Source organism: Oxyura jamaicensis, chromosome 6 (genome assembly GCF_011077185.1).
Source record: "Oxyura jamaicensis isolate SHBP4307 breed ruddy duck chromosome 6, BPBGC_Ojam_1.0, whole genome shotgun sequence".
NCBI lineage: Eukaryota > Metazoa > Chordata > Aves > Anseriformes > Anatidae > Oxyura > Oxyura jamaicensis.
The window spans coordinates 14,906,746-14,926,519 of NC_048898.1; the positions used below are offsets into that span (position 1 = coordinate 14,906,746).

General features: G+C 39.4%; 1 protein-coding gene across 1 annotated transcript in view; it reads right to left on the reverse strand.

Moving 5' to 3' along the window:
- Nucleotides 1-1,724: 1,724 nt before the first annotated feature.
- ADK (adenosine kinase) overlaps nt 1,725-19,774 on the reverse strand; it is a 271,536-nt gene continuing 253,486 nt past the window's right edge. The window contains exon 11 of the mRNA XM_035329771.1: nt 1,725-2,873. Within this exon, the coding sequence (XP_035185662.1) occupies nt 2,749-2,873 (125 nt within the window). The 3' untranslated portion in view covers nt 1,725-2,748. The remainder of the gene's footprint in view (nt 2,874-19,774) is intronic.

The following is a 19,774-nucleotide window of genomic DNA, read 5'->3' on the forward strand; positions in this document are numbered from 1 at the left end:
GTGGAAGAAGTTGGTAGAGGACAAAAGTGAAAAAATAGATGTGAGAGAGAAGATTAAGGATGACAACGTTATCCATTATATACACAAAAAAAACTTTCATCGGTGAGAAGCAGGAGAAGAGTACAGATCCTGAAAAGAATTCTCAATGAAATCACCAGGCAATCTGACGGCGCAGGTTCAAGTTATTTAGCGTGATTTGGCAATACATTTCTAAGTATCCATATATCATCCAAGAATATCCATTGACAGATATTGGAGAAATAATGAATGGTTAAATAGAGCAGGTCAGACTCTGATGCCCTTCCATGAATTGGGTAGTAGTTTATTCCTCAGCTGCTCCCACTGCCTTCAAATTATGCTCTGTAGCTGACATTCAGAGCCAAATGTCAGGAGCCCAAGCTCACCAAGCATGTCAGTGGAAAAGCTCAGAACAGAACTTCTGACTTGGCTCTCTTGCATCCTGAATTGAAAACAAGAAATGGCCTAGATAAAGAAAAAAAAACCCTGTGTTACGACTCCCTTCCTTTACACATACCCTCCCTTCCTTTTCAGTAGTTATGTTGTCTTTTAGTTCCATTGTTATAGCAGAGAACATTTACATATTTAAATTCTACTTTAAATGAGACATAATTATCTGTCCAGGATATAGATAAAGTTTTTACAAAAGGAATGGAATGTGTCACTGATACAGAGCAAAGGAACAGAGATTTAACCACTAGATCATTGGTCTTTCCTTACTGACAGCCAAATTCATGCAGTAAGTATGGTGTGGCATATGTGACCACACATTAAAAGCAGAGACTGCAACACATCCTTCCTCCGCCTCTCAGCTTTTCTTGATTAAAATATATTGCATGGATATATCAATTAAAAGAATTATAAAATTAACTGTGAGATGTAAAAAATAACATTATTCTGATCAACCCATAAAGCCTGAAGACCACGTGCTGTGTCTCTTGCAGTTTCATTTGCTTTTACATTTTCACTTCAGTATATTTCTCTCTCTCCTATGATACAATGTGAGAAGTGCAAAGCCCAAAGTTATCTGAGAGTAATACCGTGGAGAAACCAGCCAAGTCTTGTGTGCACAAAGCTGTTCGTGAGTAGCTCCACAGTTAGACAAGGCCTGTGCATGCAACGCTTTTCACCTATAAACGGTGAGCCCGAGTCCTCGAAGAACAGTCTGTACTTACAGTGCAGCAATCTGCACTTGCGATGATGGGGTTCCATGGCCCCATGAGGATTTTCAGCTGGTTTGAAACTTCTTGATATACTTGCAGGAATCCCACCAGGTGTCTCTAAGAAGACAAAGCCTGTTCTCCTATGGATCAAACCAGGTACTGGGCCAAAGGAAGGGAATCAGGACTACAGCTGTGACTTCTCCCCATGCAATGCACCAGCGCTGTAATAACAATAGATCTCTGTGTGTCCCTTGTTCTGTGCTTTACAGTAAAATGTGAAGCCTGACTGTGTGGACTTACCATTCTTTGATGAACCCTAGCCATTAATTTTTCATCTTCCCTGTGGTATATAAACACAACACTGATGTTCCTTCCTTCCTTCCTTACTGCTGAGCTCACTCTTGAACATCCACCTGGACACAGAAAGTCACGGATCAAATGCAGAGATCTAACATGTACTGTGGGTTAAGAGCCCTTTTCCTGCTTCTGATTCAGTACGGTACTGGGAGGAATGCCAGATACGTAACAATACAAGACCAGGAATTACTGTACGACAATTTTTTATTTATCGGTATCAAATTACATAGCAAAGTAATGAATGCAGTATCAGATCACCTCTTTGAATACTGTAAATACAAACAAAACCCACCATATTGCTTAATTATCCAAAGTAAATTAAAAGTTTAAAAATGTGCGTTTCAGAGATTCCGTTTGGCATGTCCTGTCAATATATCCTGCATAAATATTTCTGTACCTCATTTTCACTATGTGTACCTTAATTAAATACAGCTTCCAGAAAGCTCACATTGAGGAGATAGGATCTGGCTGTATGTTTACGTCCATCAGCAGCTCATGCCTCTGTCCTGAAATCACTGAACGTACCTAGCTGCTATGGTGACCAGGACCTGCTCTCACGTTAGTGCCAGACCCAAAGCTACTGGCATCAGTGTAAGAGCACTGAATGCATGGCACCAGCCTTGGATCGCGTTCCTTAAATTACTGACAAAATAGCTATTCACTTTCATGGAAGCTGGGCTGGATGTGATGGCCAGATCTTGTACACTCAAACAGTTATGGAAAATCTTGGGATATTCAAAATTGGTCTTAATGCTACTGTGACTCCACTATACAGAAGGAACTATTCCTGGTTTACAACATTATGTTACACACAAAGTCAGGTTTGTTGATTTCAAGTACGTTGTGTAGGATTTGGTCACAGCTAGATAGAACTAGATAATTCAATAGAAATATTTTACTGGTGTTAATCAGCAGTGCCATTTATGTGGGACTTCCTTTTAAACTGTGTCAAGAGAACATTTTTTTCCAGATGAATGGGAGAAAAAGCTTCACTTAGCACTGTTTCCAAAAGTTAAGACTAGTGAGACATGGTAGTGGTACGGAAAGAAACACACCATAGAAATACATATTTTGTTTAGAATAAAATGAACAGAAGTACAGAAGCGTTGATGCAGGTAATTGGAAAGGTGAGGGAAGGGGAGGAGGAAAAATTAGGCAGCGATCCCACGGCGACATGGGAGTTACTGTTGATCCCTCCAATTCACCAGTATCAGTGGAAGTCGGGCTTCTCTGGGAAGGTGCAACCTGAGCGCTTGATAATTACGCTGGCTGCGTAATGTCCAGCTCGGATGCACTCAGTCACTGGTCGGTCGTAGACAAGCTGTGAGAGAAAGCCTAGGAACAAAGCAGGAGAGAGAGAGAGAAGGAAGAAAATGGTTATCTTTTGAGTGCATCAATTTGTCACAGAGCAGAGCACTGAAATGCTGGCCTAGCTGTATGTACATGGTTACATGCAGCGCTGTGCTTTGGTGACTTGCTGAGTTAGGGTGCTGCTGCTGTAATTTATACCTGAAGTCCCCAGATGGTAGCTTCTAGCAGAATCACAGAATGGTTTGGGTTGGAAGGGACCTTAAAGACCATCTGGTTCCAACCCCCCTGCCATGAGCAGGGACACCTCCCACCAGACCAGGCTGCCCAAAGCCCCATCCAGCCTGGCCTCGAACACCTCCAGGGATGGGGCATCCACAGCTTCTCTGGGCAACCTGTTCCTGTGCCTCACCACCCTCATAGCAAAGAACTTCCTCCTAACACCTATTCTAAATCTACCCTTTTTTAGTTTAAAACCATTACTCCTTGCTCTACCACCACACCCCCTGACAAGGAGTCCCTCCCAGCTTTCCTGCAGGCCCCTTAGGTACTGGAAGGCTGCAATGAGATCTCTTGGAGCTTTCTTGGGCTAAACAACCCCAGCTCTCTCAGCCTGTCTTATAGGAAGGATGCTCCAGCCCTCTGATTGTCTTTGTGGCCCTCCTCCAGACTTGTTCTAATGTGTCCACGTTCTTCTTGTCTTGGAGGCCCCAGGACTAAATGCAGGCCTCTAGGTGGGGCCTCACAAGAGCAGAGTAGAGGGGCTGAATGCCCTCCCTTGTCCTGCTGGCCACGCTGCTTTTGATGCAGCCCAGGATGTGGCTGGCTTTCTGGGCTGTGAGTGCACATTGCTGGCTCATGACGAGCTTCTTGTCAACCAGCAGCCCCAGGTCCTTCTCAGGGCTGCTTTCAACAAGTAAATCAACGATTATCAAGACTGATGTTAACTAGTGACCTCAAAAGGATTTACCAGTATCCTTACTCTTTTCCAGCGAGAATCCCGATTCCTCAAATACCTCAAATGCCTCAAATATATTTTTAAATAAAACACAGTAGCAGTTTTCCCTACGGAAGACAGCTTCTTCTGTCCCTACTGGCTACAGCCACAGCCCCACACAACTGTCACTGTGCAGGCTTTTCTCAAAAGAAGGGAAAGGCACACAGCAAACAAATGTTACCTATACTCACAGTTACAGACTTTCATAGAGAAAATAAAGTGGGAACTTTTTACCTGATAAGGAAAGTTAGATGACATCTGTTGCCCTCAATCATGGGAAATTTAACCTAAGACTTGTGAAACAGTGGGCACCCATCCCCATGCTCAGATACCCAAACCAACAGCAAACCGTACAGAGAACCAAGCACCTCTCCCAGTCAGGGCACTTGCTTAACTGTTTTAACTAACAAAACCTCTAGCATGCATGGTTTAGAAAACCAGAAATCATTGGGAGCCGAGTGTTTTGAAAACCAGAGTACATCTTTAAATTAATATAAGCAAATGGACTCCTAAAAAGGAGATTATTCATAAGTACTTGGAAAAGTTAAGTACAAGTGGTACCAGAAATTTTATGGATTGAGTCTCTTATCTCTGAAACATTTCATCTTGGCTGAAACTTTTGTCACTGAAAGCATGACAGAACTTGTGGCAGAGGTGAAATACGTTTTTTAAATTTAGAAGAGGTTTTCAAGATGTGAAAAGTAAACTTAATTTCTTATAATTTAAAACTCCACTCTGTCATTCTGGAGGTAATACTTTATTCACTTTTATCCTGTTTTTAAGGTCTTTCAGAGGTATCTCCCTTCCCCATCCAATCACAGAGGGAAAGTGAGACTTACCCATGAAAATCTGAATTCCAGTAAGCTGAAATATGTTCTTTTTAAAGTGTTCTAAAGCTTTCATCCACCATTTCAAGTTTCCGTGTCATGCTCTGACAGGTCTTGGGCCTTCACAGTACAAATCTAGCCTTCAAACTATGTAGCTCATTGGTACCAATTTCTGACATAACACAAATTTTGATTCATAGATAATGTTTTGCTAGCTTTCTTTCGATAGTTGAATAAGCTTTTGCTGTTCAGCTTGGTTACTAGTGGAAAAAAGATCCCACGTTAAATTATGATGTTCTCATTCAATCCACGCTCCTTCTCAAAATATTTCCTTCAGTGTGAAACAGAGTATAGTTTTAGAAGATGGCAAAAATATCTTATTCTGTGCAATAATATTGGTTCATTGAAGATTAAAAACCAGGTACATGAAAAATAACGTCACAGATTAACCAAGGATAATACTGGTGAGCAACAGACCCTGTTTTCATGGATTACCAAGCTCTTTCTTGGCTTCTCAGTCATGACTGATGGTAAAAAGCCGAGTTAATAACTGATTTTCTTTAAACTGCACTGAATGGGAAAAGAGTTTGGGGCTTTACTTGAAACTACTAAATCTATAAATCAAATGCTTTTCATTGGAATGGAGGGGAGCATAGAAAACAGGTGTTTTAAATTTGTATGTTTCTGACATCAATACTTTTCTAGAGAAACCTGAACTACATACAAGCTGGAATTTCACAGATATTGACTGACATTAGCTGGGAAAAAATGACTGCTTCACCAGCAAATGTTAAGTCCATAAACACAAGTGGAGGAGACAGGAGTTTTCAGTATACAAAGATGAGAATCTGAAATAGGAAGAAATTGTGCTGTGAGTGCTATCACTGACGGCAGTCAGGGGATGACAGACAACACAACTGTGGCAGGATGGTCCAGCTGTAATAGCTGGGTAACAGTTGAGAAATTCAAACAGCATGCCTGGCAGAAATCAGGCCATTTCTGAATAACGAGATGAAAATGGTCTGCTCTCCATTAAATTAACATGCATTCTTAGAGGAAACTTTTTTGGATGCATAGAGAATGTCAATCATTACATTTAAACTGCCTGGGAGGCAGGAGCTTGCCAGTGTGCTTCTGGGTGGTTAAAACTTCAGAGCAAGTTGTAGCCGTATGTAAAATGAGGCTGTTAAGACAGTCCGTTTCTGACTCAGTGAGTATAGAAGATGCACTGGGCAGGCCTCCAAAGGCAAACACTCAGCTAGGTTTTGTGCTGAGCATGAGTTCAGAGAGTGGTTTATACAAGAAAGAACAACTGTCCTCTATGTTTATGATCAAGGCATAGAATATATATGAAGATGAGGAAATAGCAAGGAGCAAAGGACCATAAAACATGAATCACTTTTCAACAGCAAATAGACTGAGACTGTCACCAAGCTCACAACAGTCTCACACTAGTATATATTTTTTTGTCTTCAGTGCAGTTATTTCTTATTTATTCTGATCTAAGCGAAAGCAGAATCAGGTGAAAAAAAAATCCTGTTCTAATTGCAGATAGAAATGAGAGATCTCTGTGATTTTAGAGCAGTGAAGAAATGACATTAAGTGCAGCTGTCATATATGAGATATGTAGAAACTGTAGAGGGGAGTTTGCCCTCAAACCATTCTCTTGTCTGTTGAGTTTTTCTTAAAAGGTATGTATTTCATAGATGAAATAGAAATAGCAGTATCTGACACAATATCGCATCGAATGACAATACAAACACACATACCACAAACACAGAACTACATCACATACTAAGACTAGGCAGTTGGCAAAGGAGACCCCGAGGGAACACCAGAAAGCACTGCTGTTTGAGCAGAGAAACAAAGAGCTCTATCGGGTTGGCTGCTTCAGCTGCAGAATGTTCTTTTTAGTTAATGCAGTAAAAAGCAACATGGTCAGAATGTAGTTTAAAGCTTGCCTCCTCCAGTGTATAAGGTACTCTGATGCAAACCCCATGAGTCACACTTTCAAGGAGGCATGGATTCAGATCTCCTGGTTCCAGCTGAAGAAGTTACTGCCCCATCTGTTTTTCACCATCCTTCTTTGCTGCACTCGTAGCCTGACTCTGTTGTCAAAATGAGCCAGATTAGCTTTAACAGGGAACTGGTCAACAGTAGGTCTTTGTTAATGTGGTTAATTTAAACTGAAGTGGCATAGGTAAGTACTCAAACAGCTCTACCAGCAAGCAGGATGGTGGAGGGAAGACACAAAGCAGCTAAAGGCTTTAATCTTTTTAAGGTGCCATGACTGGCCATGCAAAAAGAGAAGTGAACATTGCCATGGACTTACTCCACACTCTCACAGTTTCACAGGCAGAAAGGGCAGGATTGATTTTGTATCATGGGCCTGGGCTCACAGAACTAGATTATCCCAACACATACTAAAGTAGATCAGCAACTATATTAACCTATGGCATACCCTGAACTAGTTTCTGGCTATCACTGGAATGGAGTGCAAAAAGTAATACTGTATTTGGCTACACAAGACAGCCTCATTTCAAATATTTTACCAAAACAACTTTTAGGCACTATTGCCTTCATCTTCTAATTGCAGCAGTTCTGCACTAGTGCTTCTACACTGCTGAGGTTGTGCATGGCATTACGTGCATTACATACTGCACTCTTCACACTAGAACACAAAGACAAGAACGAAACTTAGGAATTTCCTACTTGTCTGCCTCCTGCCCTGACAACCAAAATGTTTATCGCTTATGGAATAAAGAAGTGGAGTTTCAGGATACCCAGTAGGCCATCTCGGTAGGTGTTCAGAGTAGATTGGGATGCCTTTTGTCACCCACAGGCATCCAAGTAACCACTTTCTATCTATACTTACTAAGAACTTCTTTGGAACCGCATCCAGCTAGCCCATGTACTCAGCAACTTCTTAGAAAGCAAAGAAACTTCGCTTCAAAAGCTGCTGTAAACCTTACCATGCTATAAAACCCCAAAAGAAAATGTATTCACATAATCTCTTCTGTCATCTGGGAATAAGACACCAATAGCTATTTTTGGCCCATAATTATTTATTTTCTGCTCAGTAGAGAAAAGCATCTCTGAAATCACTGCTCTAAAAGGAATGCCTGAAATAATTGAGAGTTAATCTTTATCATCTCCGTCTTCCTTATATGCTCAAAGATGATGTTTGTAATTGTTAGGCCCACAAACAGAACGGGGGACAAAAAAGACAAGTTGTTTTCTTCCCTTTTGTGCTCACCACCAATTTAACTGTTCCTTAAGCCAAGTGCCAGAAGTGGTGCTTGAGCCTCCAAATCCACACCCAAATCAAGGCCTCACTGAAACCAGCTCAAGTCTCCTTGGGGGTGCCAATACATCTCTGAAAAGACACAGCAAGACAGTCCTCTGACTGACACAAAAGGCGCTGTCTTTACTTTGTTATTTTTAAGAGCTGAGTAGCACTTTAAAATCATTCATAGAGAAGCAAGTTCATTTATTTGTGGCTAGCAAAGTAGACATTTCAGAGGCATTTTCTCTGAAATGTGATTTCTCTGAAAGTTTTGTTTCCAGATTATCAGTGGTAGTTAGAATGAATGCCTAGCGCTAGTGCAGTTGGAGAGGAATGTAGGAGTCCAATAGCTGAGATTTTAAAACAGTTCTGGTCTGCTTCAGTAATGGTTTAACAACACTTAAAAACAGCTTATATTGAAGCCAAATATTTCATTTCAAACTGTACACTTGACAATTAATTTTAATGACTTATAATTACTAATGTTGGCTAGAAATCCATTTATAGCCTCTGACACCCAGCTCGCCCACTGCTCGTCTTTCTGCAGTCTCTCTCACACTTCCAATCTTCAAAAAACGCCCAAGGAAATATTAATGTATTTTTTTAAATGCAAGAGAGAAAATCAGGAAAAAAAAAACAAACTATCAAATACATTAATCGTGAACAATTACAAGCTGTTAGAGCCCCTCAAAACGTTTTTGCTATGAGGCGTTCCCAAATAATCCTCCTCTTCCAGGTGAACCCTGAAGCATCTACCACAATCCGTGTTAGCCAGGCCATGCGCCAGCAGATTTGTCCCAGCCACAAAACGGATCACAGACAACTGACCTGTCTCCTCTTTCTTGTATTTAAAGTTTCTACAGTGCAATCTGTGAACTGCCTTTTTAAGCTGGTGTTATTCTACCACGGGGGACAGCCGCAAGCACCTTTTTACACTCTTGTTTGTGTACAGCATTTATCACAGTTGCCTGAGCGGTCTATTTTTAAGTGATCCCACTAGCTTTCCAGGCCAGCAGTGTGTGGAGATACAGTTTTCAAGAAACATTACTCTGGTAATTTAAAGTCTTGTAGCTGATACAAGTGAGGTGTTTTTTATTTTTTATTACGTCTTTTAGTGCTGTTGGAGTGGGTTAATGTTGTGGTATCCTGAGTGTGGTCAGTTGTAATCAGGTGGTTAGCAATGCTGGTGCCAACAGCCAGCCAGCCAGCCTAGATTTTGTAAAAGATGTTGGCATCAGATGATTGGGCAATATAGTCACTGAACGACTGTACGTCAACATGCTGGGGTTTCTCCTTTTTTTTTTTTTTTTTTTTTTGATTTTGTGGCAGATGGTGGATATTACAGCCAAGAACTGTGGTAAGCCAGAGGCCCTGCCCATTGCTATCAAACTGAATGTTGGCTATTCTAAATGGAAATGTTTTTGATTAAGGGTGGGATTTGGCTTCAGTTTTCATGTATTTTGGCACTGTGGTCTGACACATTAGACTTATGGTATATAAGACAAATTAAATGTAAGCATCTTCCAATACATGATACTTCTTTCAATCTTTACACATCTACGTTCTTTCTCAATATAGTGTAAGAATTATTCTACATATTTGCATGTTTATGCTATTAACTTCAAATGTATATAGGTACAATCAAGTGCACACAGTAAACAAGTGTCTTTTCCTCTCTTTTTAAATGAGATGGCTCTGTGCTTCTACCAAACTGTAGTGCCAGGCTAATTACAAGTGAGAGAAGAAAGGTTACCAACCCTTTCAGAAACACAGTCATTTAAGATGTATATCTAACAAGTGGCAACCTTGAAATCTCACTGTCACTGAAAAGAACATTAGAAAAGCCTTCCTGACTACACCACTGGAGGAAAGTTTTTATTAAAACTAATTAAACTACAAAAATCCCAAGTGGTTAACTGATTTTAGGGGCTAAATTTCTGGCAATTCTAATTATCCTCTTGTGGCTTCACTTAGTGTTTCACAACCAGGACAGATGACAATGAAAAACTGCAGTTAAATTCATCCTCCCTGACACCATGCTAAGCACTAGCTTCTCCCTCTCCAAGTAAAATCAATACCATGTTTGAGTAAACACGTTTACAGCTTTATTAGGATGTCTCGCTTGTTCTGTAACAGCTCCTTGAAGCTGTGGTAACAAATCGACTCAACTCAGTTAAACCTAGAGAGCTGAGTAAGAGGCTCATCAATAAGGTTGTTATAAAAATAAACTGCAGGAGATCAGAAAGCTGGAACAAACAGCCTGGTAAATGTCAATATTTTTACTTCCAGAGAATGACAAAACCATGAGATCACAAATAAAACGTTTCGGAAGTCTGTATCTACTCTATTTATAAAATGGTCATGTGCTAAATGGGGGATGCACTTCGCTGTCTGTGTACCACCTTCTTACACAAACTTATTTTCTAGTCACCAACATGAATACTAAAGGAAGCATGTTTACAGGAAAAGTAGCTAGTATTGTTATTGCTGCCTCTATCCTTCTTGTTTTCTTTATATTTACAAACACCTCGTGAATGCCCTGAATTCCTGTAAGGATCATTCAGATGAGTGCATGCCTGCATCTGCCTCAGTCTGAGTTTATACAGTCATTTATGGACACATGCAAATAATGCAACTTTGCATTTACTGGAAGACTGTAAGTGCAAGGAGTGTTTTCATATCACTTTAGCAGCCATTTCCTGGAATAGAGAGGAGGTGTTGAATACACAAAGCAAGAAAGAGCTCAGCCCCTAATGCTTTAAAGCTTTACATGTGGAAAAAGTTAACAAAAGATTCCTGCAAAAATGTAACAATAAAAAAATGAAATAAAACTCCACTATATCCCTGTTATTCCATTAGGAGTCAATTACTCAAACCTGAATATTTTTATTGCATTGCTTATATGATTACCACAGTGTGGACCTTCTGGGCCAGCTCATTGCAGCTCGTAGAGTAAGGTGTAATAGTACTTCCCAGGGCCTGTACAGATGCTTGGGCCCATTGGAGACTCTCTCTGAGGAAAATGTATTGTTTCTTTGATGCCTCTGTGCAAGCAAAAATGGTGTCTGTAGCTCTACAGCACTTTGGTCCTGAAGGCTGTGCAATGGATGGGGAAAACTTACGTCCCGATTTGGAGCCCGCTGAGACTGATGGGAGTTTTCCTTCTGACTTCAACTTCTTGGCCTATGCCTTCACTGAGAGCTGTCCATTCTTTAAGGAAGAACAGCCCAACGCTGGAGGAAAGGCTTGAGTGTTCTATATGGCAACACTCTCCACATTACCCATCCTCTGTGGACTCTACTTATAATCTGTGTTACATATCACGTCTATTAAAACTCTCCAGTACATCTCATTGTCCAGGAACAGAATCACATCAATTTCCCATACACTCCAAGAAAGACATGATGGAAGGAACTGGTATAACAAAATTGTAACTTCTGATGGTTCTAGTCTTCGTTTTAAAGTCCATGGGATGAACCTTGGAAAAATTCCTTTTTGGATCAGAATCTGGTGGTGTTTGGCTTGTCTCCAACAGCCAGGACCAGGGGAAAACATTTGATAAAACAAAAGCAAAATAAAATAAAATCCTCCAAGCTTACAAGAAATAATCAAGACACTGTGTATGCCAAATCTTAACACAGGTATTTTCATTGGAAACATCTGTCTCTATCTGGAAAAAAGCAAAACAAAACAAAACAAAAAAACAAAAAAACACCTACTTTCCAGGCTGATATTTCTCTCACCTTTTTTTTTTTTTTTTTTTTTTTTTTCCCTAGAAACTTCTCCTAGAAAGTTTCAAAGAAGTGTTCTTCAAAAATTAAAATTCTCCTTAGCCAGTTTTGAGACAGCAGAATGAAATAAACTTTTTTTTTTTTTTCTTTTTCTTTTTCCCCTCAGGACAACTTCTGAGCCTCAAAATAGATTCTTAGTACTGACATTAAATGGCGCAGATTCCTACACCTACTGCTTGGGATAGGAGGAAGAGCATTTCACTAATTTCATGTAGAGGTAATGAAATCCTAGGCATAACGGAATGGAATAGTATGCATTAACCACTATTCCATTTTTAACGCTGTTTGAGAGCATAATGCTTCTGTCATAGTCAAGTACAAAAATGGCTACATGAATGTCACTTCACAGTTGACATTCACATGCACAAAAGCTAGGAAATTTGAAGTTGTGTTTGCAGAGCAACCATATGACAGTAAGGGTTTATCTGCAGGTATAGTTCTACACAATTGAGCCAGCAGTATGCAAAGAGAATCAAAAAGCAACAGCCAATGCAGTAGGAATTACGTGGTAGCTAGACAGCCTATGAATAGCTTGAGTTTTGTGGGCCAAAATAGCCTAGCACAGCATTATATTCCTACTGCTCCTGGTTAATAGAATATCACTTAGTATATTTTGCCTCTTTAAATATCTGTTACGGTCCTGGATTGATGCTGATTACCAATAACAGTAATGTCCATTTAGGTATAGGAGATCAGTGTTAAACCTACAAGCACTGCTACTACTGCTGCTTTCAATTGGAATAATGCTTTTTAATTTTCTTTCCTTTTTATTGCAACCTTGCCATGTTCCCACCTCAAGTGTGAGCCCATTTCAGTGCGGAGGAAGTGAAGAAATTATGGGAGAGGTTACTATCTCATTAAGTAATAGAGCAACTTGTGAGTGAGCGAGCATACCACTAACCAATACCAAAAGTGCCTTTATGATCAGTGTCAGTCTTTGTAGCACCAAGCCAATTCATATCAGACACGGAATAGATAACATATTTCAGTGTATTCTTGTATTTCATCGTGTGTTATATTTCCTGTGAATATAGCATCAGCTTAATCTGACACATCATTTCTTAGGGGACTGCATCCTGCCCTGATTCCCAGGGGAATGTTCTTGATGATCCAATCTGACTAGTGCCTCTGTCTCTATTCAGAATACATTAAAATAACACAAAAATATTATCAACAGTCTGAGAGCAAGGTAATAATAACTCATTAAAGTCATTTCTAACCTTCCACATGAACGTTTTCTTTATCATTACATGATTTTCTAACACATGACACATTAACATAAAATGAAATGTTATGAGGATAGGGGTAGTAGGCATGACAAAATATTTTAAACGGTGATGATTTGCTTTGAGGCGTTAAGTCAATTTGTAATTGTCCCATAGCTATTACAGCAAAAATTGGAACTTTATAATTGGTTTTGAAAATCTATTTTTAACACAGTAGGCTTGTTTTTAAAATGTACACAGCCTATTCAATGCTTGTTTCTCACAAAGCCTATCCAGAATGTCTCTCATTTTATGGTGAGGTAAACTAAGCATTTAAGACCCAAAATATTAATCCTCTTGCTGCACACTATGGCTCCCTTAGCACTGCCAATGACACTGACAGGCAAAGAGAATACGACAGCTAGAAGGATCAAGTCCTGCTCCAGTCTAATTAGAAACTTCTGAGGATTTTAACTCCACTCAATGGTCCTTTCAAAGGGCTCTCTCCTACATTTTATTGAAAAAAAAAAAAAGACAGCAAACATACTAATATTTTGCTTTACAGTAATTGTATTATGTATTTTTCTGGATTGTCCCTATATTGCATAGGTGAAAATGAGAATTACCATATTTAGGCTACTATGTTTTGATAAAAATATGCAATAAACTTACTAAAATGAACAATTAGAAACCTACACAATGGTAGCAATTAAAAAAAAGTACATTACACTGGGACAACATTTGTTACAAGTTTTACCTGTAATACCAAGACAGAAGAGTACATTACTTACAAATAAATAATTTTGAATGGGATTGGCAAATAAATTAAGTAGGGAATTAAACAGAAAACTGGAATACACTGTGCTTTTCCTGAGTGATACCAGTTTTTATGGTTTTGTTCAAGTAGTAGCAATTCAAACTGTGGTAAACTTCTAAATTGTGCCAGTATCAATGTTGAAATGACTAGCGACTGGCTACAGGATCAGAATAACAATGTGCCTCTAGCTGAGACTGAGCAAAGTCAGCCAGGAAAGTAAATCTCATAATTTTCTAGTTTGTAGAAGATCAGTTACAGAGATAACATGACCATCTAATTGCCTAGCTTTAGATGTGATATTTATCTGAGAGAATTAAGGATTCCACCAGAAACATGGGCGGTAAGTCATGAACATGTTGACAAGTTCTCCTCTAGCAAGCCAAGATTGATGCCCTATCTGAAGCTCAGCTATTATACTCATGTATGCTGTTTATAAAACAGGAGTATTAAAGATGGGCAAAATGGGCTGTCAGTCAAAACGTGGATGACATTAACAAGGTATTTTTATTTCAAAGCTTCATATCTCATCAGCCATGATCTCAGTAACAACAGGATTGCTCAGAAGCAATTAGCCACCCATGTATAAATGAAGACTAAGAGTGCTGATTTTTGTTAAAACATTTATCTTTACTTCAAAGAAAAGACAAAACAGAATAGCATCCCCTCTTCTCTTTGCTCATGAAGATAAATTTTATAGCAGAAATAAGCCATAACAAATAACATATACATATATATCTAACTGCTATTATGAAAAAAAAAAAAAAAAGTACCCCTCACTCCCAGCTGGCAAATAAAATTGCCTCTCAGGGTTCTGGAGTTATCAGAAGGCTGTACTTCACAGCAGTGATATTTTATCCACTGTATTTCACTCTATCAAATGTGATTAAAAATGATGACAACTTCCCAAGGTATCCTAAACAAATACAAAAACCTTATACAAATTAAAGTCCATTGTAAGTGAATTAAGTAGCTTCTGGTATCACACTCCTGCTGTTCATTAAAGAACTACTCCTAGTTCCTTGAACTCCTATTACAACAAATCTAGAATGTTTTAGGGGTGCCAAGTACCGGAGGGAGGGCAATGCTTACAATAGAGATTCATACAGAGCTGAAAAGACAACAAATAAGAGGAATATTTCATTCCTCTGCAATGTTTTTAGTGAAAACTGATTCTTTCACAATCTTAGATGGCCCTATACGTCCATTAAGGAGTTTTACTTTTAATATAGTCACAAGCTCATTCATATTTAGTATTCTGACATGCCATTTTAATCACCAGTCTTTGCTGCCTGCATTACCAGATCTTTTTGTCATGTTTTGCACTCCTGCTATATAACCATACAGGAACTGTCCATAAGAATGTATCTAATTTCTCACACACATGCACATGCATCTACCCACCCAGCTCCTTTACTTGAAATACCCTTGCAACTTATTAGACAAAGCCATGAACACAGTCCACCTTTGCCCTATACCAGATTTATTGTGAGTAGATGGAACTCTCATTGTATTAGCTTCAATTTTTAATTCAGTCAGCTTCTACTCTTAAACCACCAACACTGCCTGCAGAAGAAAACTGAGGTGGATTTTCAGAGAACCAGGAAACGGCAGCAGGGTCCCTAATTCCTGTAGGTTTAAAAGTTATGGAACCACAGCACAACTGAGGTTGGAAGAGACATCTGGAGGTCACTTGCTCCAGCCTGTGACCATCTAGATGATTTTTTGTTTTAAAGATTCTTGGATTCCTTCCATAAATGATAGATTCTGCAGAACAACAGCAAAAGAATTACAAGAATAAATTTCATTTGTTCCATTTTTATTGATGTTACACTTGTTCAAATCCACTGGATTCAGTGAAGGTATTTCAAAGTTATACTGAAGTTCTCCAAAGCTTAGCAAAGTGCCTTGAAAACAGAAACAGACCCCCTTTCCCCTCCACCCCGCCCCCTCTATTTTTTTTTTTTTTTTAACAAGGTTTCTTGAATCAAACTTATTAGTAGAGGAATAATGAAGAGCAATTATTCTGTGTACTGTGGATTTTTTGAAAGCCTATCTTCATATTTCTTGTTCTGTGTTTTTACAAATGTATATATGTAATTGATATAATATCATTGAAGAATGTTTCACATTAAGGGTAATATTTTAACATTTCAATAATGTAGGAATATACCACATATTACTTAACTCTGAAATCAAAGCTGGATGTCACTCTATAGAAAATCATTTGCATTTAGCTTACAAAAGCAGACTAAAATTTGAACAATGTGATGAACTTTAGGCAAACTCTGAGTAGTCTGAGGTCTTTATCTAATTTGTAGAGGCATTTAGATTAAGATAGAAAAAATGTTGTTTAGGATTAACCTCTATATTAAAGCTGAGGGAATGACTTAGTTTAGTCATTTTGGCAATAGAAACATAAACAAAAGGAGAGAAATATCTCCACTAAACCCTCAAGTCTCTAAAGGGAAGATGAGGATGCAATGAGGCACACTCGCTCAAAAACACTTACGAAAGGAGACAAGTCCTCTTTTGTTGCTATCCCTGTCTTTGATCAGAGCGCCTCTCTGATAATGAGAAAGAATTTGGCCACCTCATAAGATTTACACTAGGTTTCACAAGAGAAAGAGAGATAACTGCTTCTTCTGCAAGCATGTACACCAAAAAAATTCTCAGTGTGGCTTTCAAACTATAGATAACAGCCTTATGAAATTCTTCTGTACATGAAAGCTGCCAATGGGATTTTTAAATTGACAGGTGGTTTGAGCTGTTGACTCAGCTTTGGTACCAACAGAGGCAAATCGCTATCAGCTTGTCTTTGGCACTGTACTTAATGAAGAGCTCCTTATATCTGAGGATGTTTTTTTCCTTGAGAATGGTATAATATCTTTATAGAATGGTGATAAGTAATATACGCTTACTGTGATCATTCTGTCACTGTGTCATTACACTACTTGAAAATGATTTGTGGTCACACTTCATACTTCAGTATTTTTCATGCAGTATATAACTAAATCATAGTAGATTACAAAGTCAATATATTTCCATTGACAAAACCTGAAAAAAAAGCATTGATTTTACACCTTCTGCTATTCATTTATTATGGATTCTTGATCCAATTCCACTTAGAGGCAGAGATTTTGCAGGGAACAATGACAGCTATTATCAGAAAAGATTCTTATTGTTTTCATTGGTTACGGTGGCAATGACAAAGAAGAATCCAAACATAAAGCAGACCTTACTATAGCTAAAGAAAGCAGGATAGCATAAGGATGGTAAAACTGTCTGTGTTTCAGTATGTTTATTGCCGATAAATATGCTCTGATTAACATTATTGCAGAGGTTCAAAATGGGGCTGACTAGCAATAAATAAATGGTAATTTAATGAGTAACAGAATGTTCCACAAACTCTACAAAATAAGGCTGTAATTCCATTAAGAGAACTCTTATGTCATAAGCCAGGTCAGCGAAGCTCAAGTGATTTGTCAATGTCCTCAGAACCTGGAGGTGGACTTGCAACTTTAATTTATGAGTATCTCAGGGATTTATAACTGAAAAATCTGTGGCAACCCTGAAATCCATAGGAGGTGCTGAGATGCTACAAAGTAAATCATTACTGTTTAAACTTCTAAAAGGTAGTAGTGTTGTTGAAAAGCAATAAAGGCAGAACTCCATTAGTGTTGTTTAGAGAAGTATTTTTAGCATAAAGCTACCTGCAGCCATTTTAAAACCTGATTTCTTATTCATGCACTGCACCAGCCTGAATGGCAGGTGACTTGATGCCTGTGGTAAGAGGCAAGAAATTCAGAGATATTCCTGGTGCCAACTTAATAAAATCACATTTCAACTGAAGAATTAAGTTTTTTTTTTTTGTTGTTGCTTGCTGTTGGAGTAAGCTAGTTCTCCTTGGAGGCCAGCAGCTTCAACTATGGAACTGCTCAGCTCATGAATCAACTCACAGAATTGCAAGTGCCCAGAAACCTTGTATCTTTAAACTTCCATGACTTTTAAGTTTAATGACTGTCAGTAGTTAGGTTATAGAAACAAACAAACAAACAAACAAACTCAAAACAAAACGAACCACCAGACTTCTTATTTTCCACTTTCACATGGAGAAATACATAAGGAGTGACTTGCCAAGTTGGCATAATTGTCAAGATGGAATTTCCTTACAAACTGTGAGTTAAACCTCTGGAATAGAGTGCCTCAGTGAAAGGCCTTTCAGAATACGATAAAGCCTAACAATCCTGCCCTCCTCATGTAAAATAAAACCTGCTTGATGGGGTTAGCTCTCATTATATCCCACATTTTCCTCTCAGCCAAGACACCGTGTGCCAACAAAACCACTGTTCAGTCATGTTAATATACCAATCTCAAAAGCTTCCTGGTATGGGAAAGCTTTGCCAGGGCACTCTTGTTCTCTACTGTTTGAATGAAGGACTATGTTTCTAGGAGAGCATAGTATAACAATGAGTGCATTTTTGAGGTAAGGGATGAACTTCAAAACATTTTACTGCAAGGATACTAAAATCAAAATATTACATCTAGAATCACAGAATATCCTGAGTTGGACGGGACCCACAAGGATCATCGAGTCCTACCTCTGGCTCCACACAGGAGTACCTAAAAATTAAACCGTGTATCTGAGAGCAATGTCCAAATGCTCCTTGAACTCTGTCAGGCTCGGTGCCGTGACCACTGCCCTGGGGAGCCTGTCCCAGTGCCCGACCACCCTCTGGGTGCAGAACCTTTCCCTAGCACCCATCCTGACCCTCCCCTGTCCCAGCTCCATGCCGTTCCCTCGGGTCCTGTCGCTGTCCCCAGAGAGCAGAGCTCAGCGCCTGCCCCTCTGCTCCCCTCGTGAGGGAGCTGCAGGCCGCCATGAGGCCTCCCCTCCGCCTGCTCTGGTCCGGGCTGAACAAACCAAGGGCCCTCAGCTGCTCCTCATATGTGTCGCCTACTGGACCCTTCACCATATTTGTAGCCTCCTTTGGACACTCTCTAATAGTTTTATGTCCTTTTTATACTGTAGTGCCCAAAATTGCACACAGTGCTCGAGGTGAGGCTGCACTAGTGCAGAGCAGAGCAGGACAGTCCCTTCCCTCAGCTGGCTAGCCATGCTGTGCCTGATTCACCCAGGACACATCTGGCCCTTCTGGCTGCCAGGGCACACTGGTGACTCATGTTCAACTTGCTGTGCACCAGAAGCCCCAGATCCCTTTCTGGGTTGCAGGGTTGCCCCAACGCAGGTGCAGAATCCACCACTTGCTCTTGTTGAGCTTCATATGGTTGGCGATTGCACAGCTCTCTAATTTGTCAAGATCTCTATGCAAGGCCTCTCCAACCTCAACGGAGTCAACAGCTCCTGTACTCAGGTACTGTTGCCTGGGTAGTAATAGCTTGATAAAAACCTTAATCAAAGAAAGAAGCTAGGAAAACACTGAAAAGAATATATAACTTTTCCGTTATAAAAGTTCTGTCAGGACTAAAACACTGCTTCTGGCACAATGCTAGAATCAACAGAAGATACATATGTTAACTAGTACTACCCACATTACTGTGTAGGGCTTTCTGGTAAGGAGACAATAAAGAACTTTTCCTGTTGCAAATACATACTTTGAAAACACATGAAAAGTGTGATATAGATAAAATACAGACATTCCCCCCAAATGAAACACAGACCAAATCAAAGCCTATCCAGTTCAGTATCCCATTTCCTACATATGGGAAAGAAAATTAAATGACTCCATGAAGAAGGAGACCACAGTATGTAAGACTAGAATCAGCTGTGTACCTAGACTGTTTTGACTCCCAAATCTCCCATATGGACTACGCTCAGGAAAATCTGTTCTCTGAGGAGAATAAATGACCAATTTATTATTTATGGGGTGACAGAGGAGAACTAAGATAGCTCAGAAGCTAATGGAAGAAGTGTGAGTATTCAAAAGCTCACGTTGGTTTCTGAGTCATAGCAGAGTGAAATACAGTGCAAGAAGAACTTAAGCTCA